We start from the raw sequence: 22,884 nt of genomic DNA on the forward strand, positions 1-22,884 counted from the left end.
AGCCAGCACAAATGCATGCAGTCACCCATACCTTGCAGGACACATTTACAGCTTGTCTTTGAAAGTTTAAAACCGCCCCTATCTGCAGAAGTTGCCCCACTTTTTTACCTATCTGATTCCTAATGGGGGCCTCTTCATTTGGTGCTCGCAAAAAATGTCCTGTCCCAGTCCGACCCTGCTCGCGGAACTACCAGTGGCTCACAGATTGTTTTGGGAGTAACCCTCTGCCTGGAGTTGCGAACTATTCAACTTCCTGCTTATCTGCTAATTCTTCACTTAAAAACACTGTGAGCTTGGCTCTGTGAGGCCTGGCTGATTGTGCAGGAGCAGAATTCATTTCACTCTCTTATTAAATAAACAAGCGTGCTCCTGCTTCCTCTTAAGAAGCTTGGAAAGAAATGCCACAGTGCACATAGCTTGTAATCCTCCCTGACAACTAACCTAAACAAGCATTTGCAATGCAATAGGTCTCACATTACAGAAAGTTTGAACTATTGGCGTTGCATTATTATTTAAAATGCCAATGGCTCAAACTTTTAGCAATGCGAGACCTATTAAATTGCAAATGCTTGTTTTGTAAAAGCGCCCCATTCCGCGCTTTCACTTTAATGGTGGCCACGCACCATTCTTTAGATGAGCTTCGTCTAAAGAAAGTGCCACGGCCGCCATTAAAGGTAAAGCGTGGAATGAGGCGCTTGTAAGAAAAAAAAATAGTCCAGCTAAAAATTGGACAATAAGGCGCAACGATGGAGTTGTCAGCCAATGGCAAGCAGCTGCTGTAATTTCACTCCTGTGCGGTGATTACAGCTGGTCTTGCAGACGGCACATGGGCGCTGATGCTCGACCTAAAACGTATTTCTGCTATGACTTCTCATGAGAGCATATTTACATTTAAATTTCTGTCTTTTTTCTCTTTCTCGTTCCCATTTTTATTTTCTTTCTTTTACCTTCTTTCTCTCTTTTTCTATTCCATTTCTCCTTCTTTGTCTTCTTTCTTTCTCTTTTCTTTTCTTTCCTTTCATCTTTTCATTCTTTCTTTTTTCACTCTGTCTCTCACTCTTTCTTGCTCTTTCTCAATTTTTCTTTCACTTTCTCTATTCCTCTTTCTGTTTTCTGTCTTTCTTTTACCTTCTCTTTTTTCGTTCTCTTTATTTATTTCTTTCTTTCCTTCCTTCCTTTTTTCCCCCCATTGTTTCGTTCTTTTTTTGCTCCTTTTTTGTTTCTATAGTAATTATCTTCTTCTCTTGCTTTGTTTTTGCTCTCCTTTGCAATTTCTTGCCTTTTCACTTTCTCTTCCTTTTCTTCTTGTTCCATTCTCTTCCTGCTTCTTAGAAGCACCTCTAGTAACAGCAACAACAAAAAAACAGTGATTAAACTTTTGTTGATTACAGCCATGGGTGTGCACATTACTTTGGTGGAGAGGGTCAAATATTTTTCTTTCCTTATGTCTTTCTCCACTTACTAAGCTATTCAATCAGCCACAGGCATATTCCATTACCTGATGCATTCGCCCACTCAACAAACCCCCTCATTTGCTCAATTACCTTGTGTTCTAAAAACTTTCTCATTCACTCCTGCATTTACCCAGCTACCTACTCAGTTACCAACCCATTAACATACTACCCCTCTCTCAATGCGTGGCTCATTTATCACTCACACAGGCAACCTTTCAATCACCCCACTCACTTGCTGTTTTACTCACACACTAATCCATTAGGCCATCCCTTCACTCACTCAGTTCAGCGTAACTATTGCTCAGCCACCCTTTCAGTCGTTGGCCTTTTCAGACACCAACTCATCAGTCTACGCACTTCCCTCTTCCACTTTAAATTCTCGCTGCTTGCGAAAACTGGACCTTTTTGTGCCATTTGCACAGTTTCACCATAAAAGAAGATTGTCACATTGTAGATATTGCTTGCAGTAACAGTGCTCTTATGCCGCTACACGGGTGGGAGGGGGGGGGGGGTAGTTGCACTTCAAAACCCCCAAATGCAATAACAAAAATGTATAAAATGACATTTTGGACTATGTATAAAAGCTGTCCATTTAATTAATTCCTTTGGGTGCTTCTTGAGAATCAGATTTTCACAGTTCATTTATTTTATTTATTATGTTGGTATAGCACTTCTGCAGTTCCTTCAGAGCACTTGCAGCTCATTGGTCACAGGAATGGAGCAGAGGAATCATGCTGAAGACTACAGTTTTCAGTCTGAGATAATATTTTTTACGTACAGAAGAAAACTATCGGCATTGTCTCTACTAGTTGCGTAATAAGCAAGTTGGTGATTGAGTCCCACTTTTCTCTTCCACTTTGGTTTTTGACTTGTCTTCATGATGATCTTGTAATAGATTCTCCCAAATTGACAAGTTAAACATGCCACTATATTTATTTATTTATTTCTATTTTCACAGGAGGTGGTTTTCCATTCAAAACAGTCAGCTGGTGTACCAGAAAAAGCTCAAGGTTGGTTATTCTCCACCATCGCTGCAGGCATGGGTTTGCTCACAGGAGAAGGGATGAGACTGTAAGACCGATGGGTTGGGCACCTCGCTGTTGGCATCTGTTTGGACCTGGATAAATGGCTCAGGGTTTAGAACTTGTGGAGTGCGCTACGTAAATGATGGGCATTGCTGGAGTGAGCAGTGGAGTTGAGCGTACCAGTGAGGCGGTGGCTGGCTTTGCACAGTGCTTAACTATGCACAATGAAAGTGTGTAAGATAGCTTCATGTGGTTAGGCCCTCACTATAGAGCTCTGTCTGGAACCGGTGGGGCGAGTTCAGGGTTTAAGAACTTGTGAAATGCTCTAAGTAAATGATGGGCATTACCGGCGTAAGCTAGGGATGCTGAGAGTATCAGTGAGGCGGTGGCTGGCTTTGCACAGTGCTTAACTATTTATTTATTTAATTCACTTATAGAGCGCATAGTTACACCACCGGTGTGTCCCCGCGCTGAGAGATAGCTCTAAGAGATTAGGTTTCAAAGTGCCAGACCTGTAGCGACGTGTGGCCATATCAAGTCCTATCCTTGAATAGGTTGTGCAAACAGCCATGTCTTTAGCTGCCTACGAAAACTGCTTTCGCATGGTTCTATTCTTAGATCCATCGGTAGGCTGTTCCAAATTATTGCTGCACGGTACCTGAATGAGCGTTCCCTCATTCTCGCTCTGAAAACTCTCGGTACAGTCACCAGAGCCTTTTCTGATGATCTTAAACTGCGCCCTGGTATGCTATGCACCAAGTTGATGTAATATATAAGTGCACTTTGCAGATCCCATGAGCTGGTAACCCTGAGCTTTCTGTACTTTCACAGGATATCCTGACGGTGGTGGTGGAGGACCTGCGACTCTGCACCGTGAAACCCTGTGAAGATTCGGAGAGGCGATTTTGCTTCGAAGTAGTCTCCCCTACCAAGTAAGCCCTAGGAAAGTACAAAGATTTACTAGGAGGGCTCAGAGATTTACAGGGAGGGTGTGGAGATCTACTGAGGGTCCGGAGATCTACTTGAGGTCTCGGTGATGCACTGACGGGCCCATCGATATATTGGAGGGCTTTGCAATACACTGGAAGACTCGGATGGATGCTGGATTGTACTGAGATACATTGGGGGACTCTGAGATATCTGACCTTTCTGAGATATACTGAAGCTCTCTTCTCTAAGATTTACAGGAGCTCTCTGAGATATACAAGGGCTCTCTGGTATATACAGGAGCACTCTGAGATATACCAGAGCTCTCTGAGATATACAAGGGCTCTCTGAGATATACCAGAGCTCTCTGGGATATACAAGAGCTCTCTGATATATACAAGGGCTCTCTGAGATATACAGGAGCACTCTGAGATATACAAGGGCTCTCTGGGATATACAGGAGCACTCGGAGATATACAAGGGCTCTCTGAGATATACCAGAGGTCTCTGAGATATACAAGAGCTCTCTGAGATATACAGGGTCTCTCTGGGATATACAGGAGCTCTGAGATATACAGGAGCTCTGAGATATACAGGAGCTATTTGAGAAATACAGAAGCTCTCTGAGATATACAGGAGCTATTTGAGATATACAGTAGCTCTAAGAGATATGCAGGAGATCTCTGAGATATACAAGAGCTCTCTAGGATCTACAGGAGCTCTCTGGGATCCACAGGAGCTCTCTGAGATCTACAGCAAACCTCTGAGTTTAACTGGAGCTCTCTGAGATATACTGAAGGTCTCTAAGATATGCCTGAGGGCTCTTCGAGATTCTTGAGGGCTTTAAAATACACTGGACTTCTCTGAGATACACTGGAGGGCACTTAGATATACCGAAGGGCTCTGCAGTACACTGGAGGTCCCTGAGGGTCACTGCCACGAGTACTGAGAGATACTGGATAGCTCTGAGATACTCCGAAGGGGTCTGAGATACACCGGAGAGAGCTCTGAGATGCACTGTCATGCCATGAGATACACTGGAGAGAGCTCTGAGATACACTGGAGAGAGCTCTGAGATACACCGGAGAGAGCTCTGAGATACTCTGGAGGGGTCTGAGATACACCGGAGAGAGCTCTGAGATGCACTGTCATGCCATGAGATACACCGGAGAGAGCTCTGAGATACACTGGAGAGAGCTCTGAGATACACCGGAGAGAGTTCTGAGATACTCTGGAGGGGTCTGAGATACACCGGAAAGAGCTCTGAGATGCACTGGCATGCCATGAGATACACCGGAGAGAGCTCTGAGATACACTGGAGAGAGCTCTGAGATACACCGGAGAGAGCTCTGAGATACTCTGGAGGGGTCTGAGATACACCGGAGAGAGCTCTGAGATGCACTGTCATGCCATGAGATACACCGGAGAGAGCTCTGAGATACACCGGAGAGAGCTCTGAGATACACCGGAGAGAGCTCTGAGATACACCGGAGAGAGCTCTGAGATACTCTGGAGGGGTCTGAGATACACCGGAGAGAGCTCTGAGATGCACTGTCATGCCATGAGATACACCGGAGAGAGCTCTGAGATACACTGGAGAGAGCTCTGAGATACACCGGAGAGAGTTCTGAGATACTCTGGAGGGGTCAGAGATACACCGGAGAGAGCTCTGAGATGCACTGGCATGCCATGAGATACACCGGAGAGAGCTCTGAGATACTCTGGAGGGGTCTGAGATACACCGGAGAGAGCTCTGAGATGCACTGGCATGCCATGAGATACACCGGAGAGAGCTCTGAGATACACTGGAGAGAGCTCTGAGATACACCGGAGAGAGCTCTGAGATACTCTGGAGGGGTCTGAGATACACCGGAGAGAGCTCTGAGATGCACTGTCATGCCATGAGATACACCGGAGAGAGCTCTGAGATATACTGGAGAGAGCTCTGAGATACACCGGAGAGAGCTCTGAGATACACCGGAGAGAGCTCTGAGATACACCGGAGAGAGCTCTGAGATACACCGGCGAGAGCTCTGAGATACACCGGAGAGAGCTCTGAGATACTCTGGAGGGGTCTGAGATACACCGGAGAGAGCTCTGAGATGCACTGTCATGCCATGAGATATACCGGAGAGAGCTCTGAGATACACCGGAGAGAGCTCTGAGATACACCGGAGAGAGCTCTGAGATGCACTGTCATGCCATGAGATACACCGGAGAGAGCTCTGAGATACACCGGAGAGAGCTCTGAGATACACCGGAGAGAGCTCTGAGATACTCTGGAGGGGTCTGAGATACACCGGAGAGAGCTCTGAGATACACCGGAGAGAGCTCCGAGATACACCGGAGAGAGCTCTGAGATACTCTGGAGGGGTCTGAGATACATCGGAGAGAGCTCTGAGATGCACTGTCATGCTATGAGATACACCGGAGAGAGCTCTGAGATACACCGGAGAGAGCTCTGAGATACACCGGAGAGAGCTCTGAGATACACCGGAGAGAGCTCTGAGATACACCGGAGAGAGCTCTGAGATACACCGGAGAGAGCTCTGAGATACACCGGAGAGAGCTCTGAGATACTCTGGAGGGGTCTGAGATACACCGGAGAGAGCTCTGAGATGCACTGTCATGCCATGAGATACACCGGAGAGAGCTCTGAGATACACTGGAGAGAGCTCTGAGATACACTGGAGAGAGCTCTGAGATACACTGGAGAGAGCTCTGAGATACACCGGAGAGAGTTCTGAGATGCTCTGGAGGGGTCTGAGATACACCGGAGAGAGCTCTGAGATGCACTGGTATGCCATGAGATACACCGGAGAGAGCTCTGAGATACTCTGGAGGGGTCTGAGATACACCGGAGAGAGCTCTGAGATACTCTGGAGGGGTCTGAGATACACCGGAGAGAGCTCTGAGATGCACTGTCATGCCATGAGATACACCGGAGAGAGCTCTGAGATACACCGGAGAGAGCTCTGAGATACACCGGAGAGAGCTCTGAGATGCACTGTCATGCCATGAGATACACCAGAGAGAGCTCTGAGATACACCGGAGAGAGCTCTGAGATACACCGGAGAGAGCTCTGAGATACTCTGGAGGGGTCTGAGATACACCGGAGAGAGCTCTGAGATACACCGGAGAGAGCTCTGAGATACTCTGGAGGGGTCTGAGATACACCGGAGAGAGCTCTGAGATGCACTGTCATGCCATGAGATACACTGGAGAGAGCTCTGAGATACACCGGAGAGAGCTCTGAGATACACCGGAGAGAGCTCTGAGATACACCGGAGAGAGCTCTGAGATACACTGGAGAGAGCTCTGAGATACACCGGAGAGAGCTCTGAGATACACCGGAGAGAGCTCTGAGATACACCGGAGAGAGCTCTGAGATACACCGGAGAGAGCTCTGAGATACACCGGAGAGAGCTCTGAGATACTCTGGAGGGGTCTGAGATACACCGGAGAGAGCTCTGAGATGCACTGTCATGCCATGAGATACACCGGAGAGAGCTCTGAGATACACTGGAGAGAGCTCTGAGATACACCGGAGAGAGTTCTGAGATACTCTGGAGGGGTCTGAGATACACCGGAAAGAGCTCTGAGATGTACTGGCATGCCATGAGATACACCGGAGAGAGCTCTGAGATACTCTGGAGGGGTCTGAGATACACCGGAGAGAGCTCTGAGATGCACTGTCATGCCATGAGATACACCGGAGAGAGCTCTGAGATACACTGGAGAGGGCTCTGAGATACACCGGAGAGAGTTCTGAGATACTCTGGAGGGGTCTGAGATACACCGGAGAGAGCTCTGAGATGCACTGGCATGCCATGAGATACACCGGAGAGAGCTCTGAGATACACTGGAGAGAGCTCTGAGATACACCGGAGAGAGCTTTAAGATACTCTGGAAGGGTCTGAGATACACCGGAGAGAGCTCTGAGATGCACTGTCATGCCATGAGATACACCGGAGAGAGCTCTGAGATATACTGGAGAGAGCTCTGAGATACACCGGAGAGAGCTCTGAGATACACCGGAGAGAGCTCTGAGATACACCGGAGAGAGCTCTGAGATACACCGGAGAGAGCTCTGAGATACTCTGGAGGGGTCTGAGATACACCGGAGAGAGCTCTGAGATGCACTGTCATGCCATGAGATACACCGGAGAGAGCTCTGAGATACACCGGAGAGAGCTCTGAGATGCACTGTCATGCCATGAGATACACCGGAGAGAGCTCTGAGATACACCAGAGAGAGCTCTGAGATACACCGGAGAGAGCTCTGAGATACTCTGGAGGGGTCTGATATCACAGGAGAGAGCTCTGAGATACACCGGAGAGAGCTCTGAGATACACCGGAGAGAGCTCTGAGATACTCTGGAGGGGTCTGAGATACATCGGAGAGAGCTCTGAGATACACCGGAGAGAGCTCTGAGATGCACTGGCATGCCATGAGATACACCGGAGAGAGCTCTGAGATGCACCGGAGAGAGCTCTGAGATACACCGGAGAGAGCTCTGAGATACTCTGGAGGGGTCTGAGATACACCGGAGAGAGCTCTGAGATACACCGGAGAGAGCTCTGAGATGCACTGGCATGCCATGAGATACACCGGAGAGAGCTCTGAGATACACCGGAGAGAGCTCTGAGATACACCGGAGAGAGCTCTGAGATACTCTGGAGGGGTCTGAGATACACCGGAGAGAGCTCTGAGATACACCGGAGAGAGCTCTGAGATACACCGGAGAGAGCTCTGAGATACTCTGGAGGGGTCTGAGATACATCGGAGAGAGCTCTGAGATGCACTGTCATGCTATGAGATACACCGGAGAGAGCTCTGAGATACACCGGAGAGAGCTCTGAGATACACCGGAGAGAGCTCTGAGATACACCGGAGAGAGCTCTGAGATACACCGGAGAGAGCTCTGAGATACACCGGAGAGAGCTCTGAGATACTCTGGAGGGGTCTGAGATACACCGGAGAGAGCTCTGAGATGCACTGTCATGCCATGAGATACACCGGAGAGAGCTCTGAGATACACTGGAGAGAGCTCTGAGATACACCGGAGAGGTCTGAGATACTCTGGAGGGGTCTGAGATACACCGGAGAGAGCTCTGAGATGCACTGGTATGCCATGAGATACACCGGAGAGAGCTCTGAGATACTCTGGAGGGGTCTGAGATACACCGGAGAGAGCTCTGAGATACACCGGAGAGAGCTCTGAGATACTCTGGAGGGGTCTGAGATACACCGGAGAGAGCTCTGAGATGCACTGTCATGCCATGAGATACACCGGAGAGAGCTCTGAGATACACCGGAGAGAGCTCTGAGATACACCGGAGAGAGCTCTGAGATGCACTGTCATGCCATGAGATACACCAGAGAGAGCTCTGAGATACACCGGAGAGAGCTCTGAGATACACCGGAGAGAGCTCTGAGATACTCTGGAGGGGTCTGAGATACACCGGAGAGAGCTCTGAGATACACCGGAGAGAGCTCTGAGATACTCTGGAGGGGTCTGAGATACACCGGAGAGAGCTCTGAGATGCACTGTCATGCCATGAGATACACTGGAGAGAGCTCTGAGATACACTGGAGAGAGCTTTGAGATACACCGGAGAGAGTTCTGAGATACTCTGGAGGGGTCTGAGATACACCGGAAAGAGCTCTGAGATGCACTGGCATGCCATGAGATACACTGGAGAGAGCTCTGAGATACACTGGAGAGAGCTCTGAGATACACCGGAGAGAGCTCTGAGATACTCTGGAGGGGTCTGAGATACACCGGAGAGAGCTCTGAGATGCACTGTCATGCCATGAGATACACCGGAGAGAGCTCTGAGATATACTGGAGAGAGCTCTGAGATACACCGGAGAGAGCTCTGAGATACACCGGAGAGAGCTCTGAGATACACCGGAGAGAGCTCTGAGATACACCGGAGAGAGCTCTGAGATACACCGGAGAGAGCTCTGAGATACTCTGGAGGGGTCTGAGATACACCGGAGAGAGCTCTGAGATGCACTGTCATGCCATGAGATACACCGGAGAGAGCTCTGAGATACACTGGAGAGAGCTCTGAGATACACCGGAGAGAGTTCTGAGATACTCTGGAGGGGTCTGAGATACACCGGAGAGAGCTCTGAGATGTACTGGCATGCCATGAGATACACCGGAGAGAGCTCTGAGATACTCTGGAGGGGTCTGAGATACACCGGAGAGAGCTCTGAGATGCACTGTCATGCCATGAGATACACCGGAGAGAGCTCTGAGATACACTGGAGAGGGCTCTGAGATACACCGGAGAGAGTTCTGAGATACTCTGGAGGGGTCTGAGATACACCGGAGAGAGCTCTGAGATGCACTGGCATGCCATGAGATACACCGGAGAGAGCTCTGAGATACACTGGAGAGAGCTCTGAGATACACCGGAGAGAGCTTTGAGATACTCTGGAGGGGTCTGAGATACACCGGAGAGAGCTCTGAGATGCACTGTCATGCCATGAGATACACCGGAGAGAGCTCTGAGATATACTGGAGAGAGCTCTGAGATACACCGGAGAGAGCTCTGAGATACACCGGAGAGAGCTCTGAGATACACCGGAGAGAGCTCTGAGATACACCGGAGAGAGCTCTGAGATACTCTGGAGGGGTCTGAGATACACCGGAGAGAGCTCTGAGATGCACTGTCATGCCATGAGATACACCGGAGAGAGCTCTGAGATACACCGGAGAGAGCTCTGAGATACACCGGAGAGAGCTCTGAGATGCACTGTCATGCCATGAGATACACCGGAGAGAGCTCTGAGATACACCGGAGAGAGCTCTGAGATACACTGGAGAGAGCTCTGAGATACTCTGGAGGGGTCTGAGATACACCGGAGAGAGCTCTGAGATACACCGGAGAGAGCTCTGAGATACTCTGGAGGGGTCTGAGATACACCGGAGAGAGCTCTGAGATGCACTGGCATGCCATGAGATACACCGCCCGAGCCCAGAGATATACTGAGTGGGTTCTGTGGCAAAGTGGGACACGTTTTTACATTACCGGATAGGGCTCAGTTGTGCAGCAGGGTTTTTGGGCATGAGATAACCCGGGGCCAGCTCTGAGATAATTTGGGACAATCTGTGACAGATTCTGGGATAAATTCTGAGATATAATAGGGCACATAATGTCATTCACTGGGAAGCGCCCCGAGATATATTGGGTGAGTTCTAAGATACTCTGCGATAACCTCTGTTACGCACTGCAGAACGGACGCTGCATTTGGGACCTTGCAGATTACCTTTCTGGCTGATCACCTTTCTCCTCCACCCCTCGCGGTACCCGCTCCGCGGGTCCCGCATCGCAAGGGGAGTTTGACCAACACCGGGGGCCACTGCTGAGGGACGTGCAAGGCGGAGTGGACTGAGCGAGGCGGGGCTGCGAGCGCGGGTGCTGGGACTCTGTTTCCCAGGAGCACCCGCCTGCCTGATTGTGACCACCTGGGCTGCTCTCCCCGACCCCTCCCCCCCGCCCTCGAGCCTTTATAAACTTTTGTGCTTGGATTACCCAGCGGGACGCACTGCAGAACGGACGCTGCATTTGGGACCTTGCAGATTACCTTTCTGGCTGATCACCTTTCTCCTCCACCCCTCGCGGTACCCGCTCCGCGGGTCCCGCATCGCAAGGGGAGTTTGACCAACACCGGGGGCCACTGCTGAGGGACGTGCAAGGCGGAGTGGACTGAGCGAGGCGGGGCTGCGAGCGCGGGTGCTGGGACTCTGTTTCCCAGGAGCACCCGCCTGCCTGATTGTGACCACCTGGGCTGCTCTCCCCGACCCCTCCCCCCCCTAGTCAGTGATTACCATATCTGGAGGCCAGTTCTCCCGCGGCGCGGGAGCGCGCGGGAGGGCGCCGGGAGAAGCCCGGGACAAGGGCGGGACCGTCCTAGGCCGTCAGTGGCCGAAGGAGGCCGGGCTGGGCCCTCTCTCTTGATTCCTTCCCGCGCCATAACCAAGGAAATGCCCTCGCCTACACACCGGGAAACCCCCTTAAGGGATGGAGCCTCCAGCTCCGGGACCTTGGATAACTATTTCAAACCCAATAAAGGTGAGGCGGACATGGACGGTTCACTTGAGAAACGCAGGGCGGACCGCAGGCGCTCCATTGATTCCATAAAAAACAGGCCCTTGATCGACATCAGCCCCTTCCCCACCACTCAAGAGGGAGGCGTGCTATCCAGCAGTCTAAATATTTCGACACTAGAGGACTTCCCTGTCCTATTAAGGGAAATCCCCGCCACCCCAGGGATAGCGCTTGTACAAAACATAGAGCCAGTCCCCCCAGAGACCTCTCATTCTCCCGTCAACCTGGTAACCCAAATTCCACCTATTCAATTGGCCAATAAGAGTAAGCCCAAAGTAAACGTAGTGGTGGAGTTACATAGGCCCCCACCCAGTAAACGTGCTCGGAAATCAACGGGGGGCGGGGGAAGCCCAAAATATCCCATCTGGATTTTGGCAAGAAACGGCCAAATATTGCTCTACCGGGGAAGCACACGGAGATAGTGCCTCCTTCTAAGCTCTCAAACACCGGAACCATTGCCACCACCAAAGAACAAGAGGGTACTACGCCAAACCCAAATAATCCACTCTCTGCTAAGGGGAACATTGAATTCCTACTCCGCTCCCTTCTTCAGCCCATCATCGACAGCTTAAAAAAGGTCGAGATTAGGCTCACCTTACTAGAAACTTCTCTTACCACCCTGAGCACTCTAGCAAGTAAGCAGACAAAGTTAGTGGAAATTCCTCCCCCGGCTGAGGAACCTTCCAAAGAAGATGCCGCAATTAACGCCAATAGAGCCCCCCCCAGAAGCATGCCACCTGCTCCCCCACTGCAACCCCTTATGGCCATTCAAATTCAGGCACGGCACAACAACCAAAGCCCCAGACCTACTCATCATGCGGCTTTAATCTCACATAGCTCACAAATAGAGTCCTCTGGAATGTATCAAGGCCAGGTCAATGTTCCCCCACTCACGCCCGTTTGTCCAACTCCCAGACCCCGGAGGCCAGACCTTCCACCTGAGGCCAACAGATTAATGGTGGTTCTAGCGGGTGCCCCTCACTTAAAATCAGGGGAAAACGAGGATTACCAGTCACTTAAGAAAAAGGTAATCAAATGGCTCAATTGGAACCGACCTTTGCCTCCCCAGTATAATAACGAAATCATCATGGTGAGAAGGGTCCCATGGCTAGGGAAGACCAGGAAAACTATAGTGGGGGACTGTATCATGGTAACCTTTAAGGATCCAGGCACGGTTCGACATATTTGCAGAGGAATGAACCGTTCCCTGGACTCCACCATACAGACCCTCCCAGTATCTTTTTTCTTTCCTCCGATTCCTAAGCGTCAGGCCCCAATATACGATGACTGGACAAGGTTGGAACATAGACGTAATCACAAAGGCTCTGTACAACCCCTGTATTTTCAACCACCGGATACACCTTTTTGCAATTTCAATCGCTTCAACTGTCTGGACGGCTTGGAGGGGGTCGACTGACTTACTGCCTGTAAGACAGCGTCAGGGGTTTTGGGTTCTCGTGGGTCGTTGGAGCATTTCACTTTATCCTTGGGCCCAAGTTTTGGCCTATTGAATGACCCACCTGCCATAGATCATGGTAGAATCGAATTCTCTCACATAGCCACCGATGAAGTAGTTGCTGCCGAGGGGATAACTTTGGTTCCCCTCCCTGTTGGCGAGGGGGAGAGGGGAGCCATGGTGCCATATGAAACTTACGCTGCTCTCGCTCCAGGCTTCGCAACACAAGAGGAGCCAGGACCTACCTCTTCCAACCCTTGCGTTTTGACACCTCCCACTTCTGAACATCTGAGGATAATCTCCTGGAACATCGCGGGATTAGCAAACAAATTGGAAGAGCCGACTTGGGAAAAGTATATAGAAACTGGCGACATATGCATGTTCCAGGAAACCTGGGCTAGAGAGGACCATGGACACCAAGGCTACATATCATTCTTTATTCCAGCTAGGTGGGAAGGCAAAGGCCGCCCTTCAGGGGGCCTTGTGATATGGGTTGCTGTCCATCTGGGCTGTGTGGCATCGCGGCTCCCATGTAACTCTGATGACATCCTGGTGGTCTCATTAACATGGCCAAACAAAGCAAACCTCTTGTTGGTTAACGTCTATTCCAGGCCGATGGGAAAGGCAAAAGAATCACCGACTTTTAATGAACTCTCGAACTTTTTATCTGAACTGTCGACTGATTCATACTATGTGGTGGGTGGGGATTTTAATTCTCACTTTGAGCCACTCCCCGGCCTTCAGGAAGGGTTTCTATCAGATGAAGAAGCTAGGTGGGCAGTACCAGGGGTTGATGTTCCATCTCCGAAAGCTTGGACCCCATTAGCGTTGCAAATCACTGCCCTTACCTTAAGGTATGGACTTAGAGCGTGTAATGGGAGAGTTAAATCGGACAGACCAGGCAAAAATACCTACAACCGCTGGGGAAGAGAGTCACACTTGGACTATATTCTGGTCCAACTAGCGAGGTGGGCAACTATACAGGATTTTAGGGTAATAGATAGGTTGGATAGTGACCATAATGCCCTCGAGTTAGATCTTGTTCATCCAGCACCTCAGGGCTTAGTGACCCAGGAAGAAGGGAACCACCCCACGCTCCTTATAGACAACAGTAGGAGAAGAATTAGGTGGGAGCATCTGGTCACAAAAAAGGACAAACTCCCACTGCTCTATGCAGAGATTACCCCTATCCTGGAAATTGTTGGGGACCTTGATAGTGTAGCAAGAAAAATAGATATAAGGAGCAAATTGTCTGATGCCCACAAGGAACTTATAAAAGTTGCGGCACCCCACTTCACATGCAAGGTACGAAAGCCAAGAGAGAGGTGCCAAGGCAAAACCCAATGGTACAATGTGGCCTGTAGACGGGCCAAAACAGAACTCCTCGGAGTAATAAAGGAGGGCAAAGGAGGGGAACGCCTTAAACAATATAGGCAAGCCTATAAGAAACTTCTCGCCCAGGCTAAAATAGAATGGGAGGAAAACCAGTGGGAAGAACTCACTAAGGCCCTAGCAGTGCAAGATCAACGCCTGTTCTGGAGAATGGTGAACGGGGGATCAGGGAGTTTACATTCGGCAGTGGAGCCTAACATAGCTCCTGGAGTGTGGCAGGCCCACTTCCAGTCCTTATACAGTGCCGAGTCCGGAGAACTTCCTGTGTCAATTGAACCAGAAAGGCAGGGCTCTCAGGTGGACCAAATAACACTGAGTGAGGTCACTGCTGCCATCTCAGGCCTGGCTTCGGGGAAGGCCCCTGGGCTGGATGGGCTACCGGGAGACCTGTACAAGCAGGAGCCCACCGTCTGGGCGCCCTACCTCGCTGCTCTTTTTAATGGTATCCTCGGTGGGATGGAAATCCCTAGTACTTGGCTGGGGGCTGAGGTGGTCCCGATTTTCAAAAAGGGATCCCCCCTCCTCCCAGCCAACTACAGACCGATTAGCCTGATAGATGTAGCGCAGAAGTTGTTCGGCAGGGTTCTCCTGAATAGGCTTCAGGAATGGATCGAGGAGGCAGGTGCCCTCAGTCCATACCAGGCAGGTTTTAGGAAAGGGGTATCGACTGTGGACCAGGTCTTTAGATTGAACCTGGTGTACTGGAAGACAGTGAGGTTCGAGGGTGGCAGTTTGTACACGATTTTCGTGGACCTACGAGCCGCCTTCGACCTCGTGCCCAGGGGAAAACTCTGGGTCATTCTGGCAGGGATGGGCGTACCACCAGACATCTTATTGACCTTGCAGAGGCTGCACCATAACAATTATGCCCAGGTGAGGTGTGGGAGGTCGGGGGAGCTGACCGACAGATTCCCCGTGGGCAGAGGGGTAAGACAGGGATGTGTGCTGGCGCCGACCCTGTTTTGCCTCTTTGTCAACGGGGTAGTCGCTCATCTGAACGCCACCGACTATACAGATGCCCCCAAACTAGATGGCAACAGTGTGCCCGCAATAATGTTTGCGGACGACACACTGTTGGTATCTAAAACTCCCATGGGCATCCAAAGGATACTTGATGCCTTTGTGGCCTTCTGTCAGGACAGAGGACTGGAAATCAATGCCACAAAAACCAAATATATGGTATTGAATCCAAGCCCCAAACAGCGCCCGAATCCCCTGCTGGGAGCAGCACGGCTGGAAAGAGTAGCCACGTTTGAATATCTCGGCGTGACACTCAACGAAAATATGACCTGGGGGACCCATCAAACCAGGGCTAACCTTAAACTAGTACAAATTACCGGGGGTATCTCCCGGATGATGACCGGTTCGACCTATCGCCCATTGGGGGCCCTAATTCAGATATATAAAGCACAGGCCAGGGGGGCGATCCTGTATGGGGCTGAACTGTGGGGCCATACCCCATGTCGGAATCTGTCATCCACGGAAAACAGATTCATAAGACAAATTACCGCACTTCCTTCTAGCACCCCACTTCTCCCTTTGAGGCTTGATCTAGGGCTACGGCCTCTCGCCGACGAGATAAGTCTAAGACCCATTGCCTTCTGGTGCAGGCTTTGGAGCAGCGACGATCTCGCCGACTATAGGGCGGAACTGGTCGAACTATTAAAACACCCCAAGGCGCTCAGTATCCCCTGGGTCCAAAATATCCAGTCAACCTGCACAGATCTGGGGCTCCCCGAACTGTGGACTAAACCAGCAGATACAGCACCTAGAATCTCTAAGAGATTTTTGGCGAATCTTTATCATGAACACAAAAAGGTAAGGGCTTTAGCTACCCAGACAGAGGGGTCCCTTTCCTCTAAATTCCTGCAAAATAAGGATCTCTATGCACTTGAAAAGGCTTTTGATCCCATATATCCCGTACTCACTAGAAAGTTATTTCTCCAGTGGAGATACGGTACATTGCCTTTGCGCTCCTTTTCTAGCACCTGGTCGCAAGTCCCTTCCACTAAGTATTGCCCCCTTTGCGCTGACAAAGAGGAAAATGACTTACATGTGATCTTTTTCTGCCCAGCATATAAGGCAGCCAGAAAGTACTGGCTGCTGCCTCTGATTAAGAACTTGGGTGGCAGGGAATATATACCTATGTACAGGATTTTAAAATGTGATGTTTCCGGCCCAATCGTTTTTGCGCTTGCCAAATTTTTTACAAATGTATGGCATACGCGTAATCATCTTTTAAAAAATGCTGGGTAGTCTGTAGATTGCTCTATTTTTAACATTGTTAATAATGTTTGAAGCGGATTTTTAAATCACGCACTGATGTTTTATCAAATGTGACAGAATTTTTGTGATTTTAATGTATGTGTATCTTTTATGACCAAATGGTCGAAATAAAGATTGGAAAAATGAAAAAATGAAATGATAACCTCTGTGGTGAGGTATACAGAGGAGTGCGTTGGGGTGCACTGGCATACACAGATTTGTTGGGTCAAGGTCTGGGATCCAGCTGGTGAGGTATGCTTGAGGCGCTTTGATGTATACTGGGGAGAATATGAGAGACGAGGCAAGGGGAAGGGTACTACATGGACAAGCTTTGAAATGTAGCAAGGTGAACACTCATTAAACTCTGAGATATCGACGGGGTCTGGGCGCTGGATGCTTTGAGGTAGACTGGCATGAATACCGCAGTCTGGGATTTCAGGGAGACTGTGCAAGTCCACCTTAAATTTCACCGAATGTATCTAAATCCCACTCTCACTTAAGAGGGATTGTCATATCCGATAATCTCCCTAGCTCATTCGGCCTCTCTGCCCTCTGGAAATGGAATCACACTTACCTCGTTTACTGATCCGCCCCCTTCTCCTCTCCCTGTCCCCCCCTCCCCCTCTCCCTGTCCCCCCCTCCCCCGTGTAAAGAAAGCTTATGGCTTGTTGAATGTATCTGACTGCTGATCTCTTTTTCTGTCTGTCCCTCCTGTCTCTCTCTTTCCCCCCACATTACACCTTACTCTCTCTTGCACCTCTCACTCTCACCTGCTCTTGTTCTGTCCTCACTCACTGTCTCTCTCTATCGCTCTCTACCTGTGTTTCTTGGTCGGTTTTGCATTTTCTCTATCTTCCTGTGTATCTCTCTCACGCATTGCACTGTTTCTGTCTCTTCTCGTGCTGTCTTTCTTCTCTGCTCTCTCTGTCTGTCAATCTCGGGTTCTATTCCTTTCCTCTCTCCTGACCTCTCCCTGCCTGTCCTGCAGGAGCTGCATGCTGCAGGCTGATTCCGAGAAGCTGCGCCAGGCCTGGATCCAGGCTGTGCAGGCCAGCATCGCCTCCGCCTACCGTGAGACGCCAGACAACTACTACATAGAGGTAAGCTTACACCAACATGTGAGAGTAAACTTACACCGCCACGTACTCGCTGAGAAAGCGCTTCAACGCCTCATCAGGGGTAGTAAGCGCTATATAAATACAATTACATGTGGTTAAACTAATGCTACTTCATTGAGGTGTGCTCCCAGTGCTACATTTGTATAAACTGTACCCGGGGTAAGCTGGATTGTCCACATAGAGTAAACGTGTGCTACTTCATAGAGGTACGCTGACATTGCTGCATAAGAGCAAGTGCGCTTTGTTCTACTACCTTCACATAAGGCAGCACAAATGCATCAGTGGGTGCACACACTGCACTGTGTTGGACACAGTTTGGACTCCAGCATCAGGGTGTTGGCTAGCACTATTACATTACGGAAAACTCACCAATAACAATGAATGTAGGGTCTCACTAGTGCACTGCGACATATTCACTACTATTCTGAGTACGCACATACCACATCATTTACGTAATACCACACTACTACTACATCGAGAAATGCTAGCGTTGCTAAATCAATGGAAGCTAGCATTACTACTGGATTGAGGTAAATGTACCCTCCTACATTGGGTGAATCTGCAATACAGTAGCTTAGTAACCTAGCTCTAATACATTGAGGTGAGATTGCTAATCCACATATGAGTAACATCACTCTACTACCTTAAGGTACAATTTTAGTACTACTTCAAGGTAATCTTACATAGCTGCATTAAGATAAATTCACTACATACGTGAAGATATGATTGCACTACTGTTGCCAAATCTTGCACAGTGCTTAATTTGAACTAGTGGTTGCAATGGGTCCCAACGGCACTCATTTCTGGGGACTTGGACCTATTTTTCATCATCAGACTTTGACCCAGAGCAAGACCGAGAAAGGCAGAAAGGGTGAAAGGAAGAAGTAGAGAAAGACAGAAAAAAACAGTGATCAATGGAGACAGCAGGGAGGAAAAATAACCTGCAGTATTTCAATAAAGGGGTAGAGGCTGTAAGGTGGTCGCTGAAGAGGTAACAAGGTGGATTCAAGATTAAACAGCCCTGGTACTCTGAACTTTGGCATTCATAGCTTCTGTACTGGGTTTCCGAGAAAAGCTTTGAGCCCCGGCACTAACTGTTTTGAAAAAATAAGCACATTGACCCCTGACTGGTTCTGTCAGTGCAGTAGTGAAGTCATGGCTGGGTAGCTGTGCCCCTTTCTGGATTGGAAGGCAACGGTCAACAGTCGGGACCTTTTTCATTTATTTATTTTATTTTGATTTTTATGTAAAACAGACTGAACGAAAGAAATTAGAGTGATTTACAAGATTTCAGGAAGTACGTTCTGGTTAACAAACATCCGAAAACAACCTATTAGCACCAGAAAAACAAAGCAACAAACAGTTCTTTCCAGCAAGGAGGCTACAGGAGCTACTAAGCTAACAATCATAGTAAAATAGCCGTAAGCACCAAGACAGAAGAAGGAGCAAACATTTTGTAACAGACTAGATAGATCAAGTCAACAGAGGAAGTGGGAGCAACGATCCCCATTTTAATCAAAGTGTCTCTCAGACAGTGCTTAATTTGAGCTGGTGATTGTCACTGGGGGGCACCAGCACTCATGTTTGGGGTCTGGCACTTATTTTTCTCAACAGATATTTTTTGAGTACAACAGAGAGAAATTCATACCAATCAGAAAGATGAAAGAAGAGAAAGACGGCAAAACCGTCACAAAGGGAGAAAGCCGGAACCTACAAAAGCGAAATAAAGGAACAGGGAGTGTCTGGTAGTGGATTAAAAAGGCATCAGCTGGACTTAAGGCTATCAGCCATGATATCTGATGCACTGACATTTAATTGAACCAACCACATGCTTTTGAGTAGATCTTTGGGCAACAGCACTCTTTCTTCAAAGGGCTGGTGGGTGGGACTTCCAGGGAGCCTTGTTGCTCTAGCAGAAAAAGCATAATTCTTTCCTAAATGCCAAAGGTTTGAGAAGGAGGTTCTCATAAAGTTTGTTTTCCAGCCAAGTAGGAGGGAGTGGAGGATTAGAGGACCATATGAGTAATTGGTGCTGTCTTAAATTGGGCTCTTGCATCAAAAGGGAACCATTGCAGGGCATGAAGAATAGGAAGATGTGGTCAAAAGTTCTGTAGCCTGACAAAAAGTGGGTAGCTGTGTGGAGGACTGCTCTGAGGTGGTACATACACTTATGGTGGACCAGGGCGGAGTGAGTTTTCATGTTCGAGTCAGGAAAAAAACAACACCTGGACCACCAATTTCAAGTCTTGCTCAGTAATGAACTGCCTGATGCCCAGAGCAATCTTAGCTGGCGGCATGCGGTTTTAGCCGTGGTTGAGATTTGCCATCGGAGGTCTCGGCGGTTCTGACCCATAAAGACCAGCAAATTGGCATTCTCCATAATGGTCGGATTGCAGTTCAGAGAAGGATTCCAGCCACTTTTGGATAGAGAGGTTGGGTGTTGTGGTGAAAAGTAAAAATGCAGTTTTTGTTGGATCGAGGTTAAAGTGGTGGATAGTCATCCACCTTTGAACCCTGAAGAGGAGAGTAAGCTGATGTCTTTAAAGGTTGATATCTTCAGGTTGATCTGGGTATCTTGCAAATATAGATGATAAATAATTCCAGATATTTTTAAAATCTCACCATGTGGTTCAATACATTTTTTAAACAGGGCTTGTGAGAGGATAGCTCCCAGTGGAACACTTTGTTTTAGGTTGGTTTTGCCCCAGGCAGAAAACTATGTTCACCATTTGTGAATGGTTAGACCAGTACGGGTCGAGCCACTCGAGCGCTGCCCTTCAATGCTCATCGCTCCTTCGGGATGTTAAGTGGAGTGTGTTGGTTGTCTGTATCTAAGGCAGCTATAAGGCCCAGGAGCACAAGTAGAGAGGACAGGGCCGTAACACAGGCCCCTGCAGTACGGGGGCCGCAGCTGCAGTGGCCCCCCTCAGCACAGTACTCTGGTCAGAGAGCCCCTGATTGAGTCCGGAGCGGGCCCCTCCACGTACCTTGCAAGGGGGCCCCCTCAAGTTTCGTTACGCCAGTGAGAGAGGAGTCCCCACAATCATGGAGGCGGACAAAGTTGTCCACAGTTAGTTAGAAGGGCCCAATCTGTGCTTTAAGCCCCGCCCCCCCAGCCCAGTTTGGAAAACATCAAGAAGGTTCTTACCCTGAATGTGGAGTAAAAGTTGTGATTCTGCACTGGTTTCTAAGAACTTCCCAAAGAAGGGCCGTGTTGAAATTGGGCAAAAGTTGTTCAGGTCATTGGTGTCGACACTGGGACTTTTCAGGATGGGGGAGACCTGTCCAATTTTCAAACTGCTGGGACAGCACTTTGGATTCAGTGAGGAGTTAACCTGGGAGATCCAGTTTGGTAGGAGCATCTTGGCCATTTTCTTGCTCAGGTGGCCGAGCAATGCTTCAGAGAGGTAATTAGAAGGTTTGACGTTAAGTTTCAAGTAGCTCTGACTCCGAGATGTTATTAATGCGCGACCAGGGCCTCTCAGTTTTTCGGATCAGTTTGCAATTATCTGGGATGGTGGATTTTGGCAAAAGTCATTGCTCAATAAACCGACCGGACCTTCTTCGGAGAGGAGATTGCTAATTCTTCCCATTTTGGTGCTGGATTGGAGACTCTGCTGGTGGCGGTCTCTGAGTTTGATTGTTTGAGTTCGAAAACTGACTGGATGCTTTTAGTGCCATCAAACATGGATTTCATGTGATAGATTTAGCTTTGAAGATGTTCGGTTAGTAGCGCCTTCTGGCAGTCTAGGCAGGTGAGGTTGCTTGCCACCAGACTTTCACAAGTTGCCGCAGATTGTTTCTGTCGAGTTCCTTTTTCTCGGGGGAAGCACCAACAAGTCGAGGCTCTTTATCATATTATATTTTATCTATCATCTATAACTCACTGGTATAGTGCCAAGAAGCCTCCTGAATTCTCAGTGCCCTCTTATCTCTGTCTCCATCCCTAAAAGGAGAGTTTTAATCATCGGTTCTGGTCCTCATGCAGGGTAAAGAAAGGGCGCAGCAATGCCCGCGCAGGCACCGCATGAGCATGTTGTGGCGGAAGTTTCGCATTATTTGGATGGGGATCATCAGGGCACCTGGAATCCAGAGTCTTTGTCATTTCGAAACAAAACTCCCAGTTATAACTGTGACCAGGAGGTGGAAGTTTGGAAAGGCCTTTTCCTGCAGTTTAGTTTACAGTAAGCACTTCTGCTTGATTGATGAGTAATCACGAGCGGCCTTGGACGTTAAGGGAACTGATAACTAGACTCAGAAGAAAACGAAAAATACAAAAAAGGGTGAGACTGACACCCATCGTCATACAGGTGTAAAACCAAACGATACCTACTGGCAACTAATAAACATGCAAAATATACAAGAGATGGGATAAGGAAGTGGGAAAATATGTTGGCTAATGGCCAGACTGGCAGCCTCTGCAACTGTGGAGCGAAACCAAAGGGGATGATGGACGGAGCGTTTGAGCAAATCAAACACTCGCCCCCAGTCAACTGATCTGGGTTAATCCATCATCATTTATTAGCTCACTCCACCACCCCAGTTCAGACATGGCCATATGCAAATCAGTCTGATCCTGTGCCTCATGGGAACAGTCCAGCCCAACTGAGATGGGAGAAGGAGGTGGGAAAATATGTTGGCTAATGGCCAGACTGGCAGCCTCTGCAACTGTCGAGCTATACCAAAGGGGATGATGGACGGAGCGGATGGATGGATGATGGACGGAGCGATCAAACACTCACCCCCAGTCAACTGATCTGGGTTTAATCCATCATCTTTCATTAGCTCACTCCACCACCCCAGTTCAGACATGGCCATATGCAAATCAGTCTGACCCTGTGCCTCATGGGAACAGTCCAGCCCAATTGAGATGAGAGAAGGAGGTGGGAAAATATGTTGGCTAATGGCCAGACTGGCAGCCTCTGCAACTGTGCAGCCTGGTTTGAGGCCAGCGTCGGCTCAACATTGTGTGATCCTGGGCAAATCACGTAAACTCCCCGTTCCTGATAAAGTCAGTGTAATGTAATCTAGTGCTCATGTAAAGCGCTCCAGTGCCATTGGACCAAGTTCACGCTATAGCGCTATACTAACCTGCCAATAAAAGGGTGTTTACATTTAT

The 22,884-nt window shown here is 49.0% G+C and overlaps 1 protein-coding gene across 1 annotated transcript in view; it reads left to right on the forward strand.

Annotated features, from left to right (window-relative positions):
• Positions 1–22,884, forward strand: part of ACAP3 (ArfGAP with coiled-coil, ankyrin repeat and PH domains 3) — a 328,968-nt gene that overhangs the window by 251,863 nt on the left and 54,221 nt on the right. Inside the window, exons 12-14 of the mRNA XM_085609611.1 lie at positions 2,413–2,464; positions 3,311–3,411; positions 17,636–17,747. Coding sequence (XP_085465737.1) covers positions 2,413–2,464; positions 3,311–3,411; positions 17,636–17,747 — 265 coding nt within the window. The remainder of the gene's footprint in view (positions 1–2,412; positions 2,465–3,310; positions 3,412–17,635; positions 17,748–22,884) is intronic.

The sequence above is a fragment of the Triturus cristatus genome, chromosome 1_2 (assembly GCF_964204655.1).
Source record: "Triturus cristatus chromosome 1_2, aTriCri1.1, whole genome shotgun sequence".
NCBI classification, from domain to species: Eukaryota; Metazoa; Chordata; class Amphibia; order Caudata; family Salamandridae; genus Triturus; species Triturus cristatus.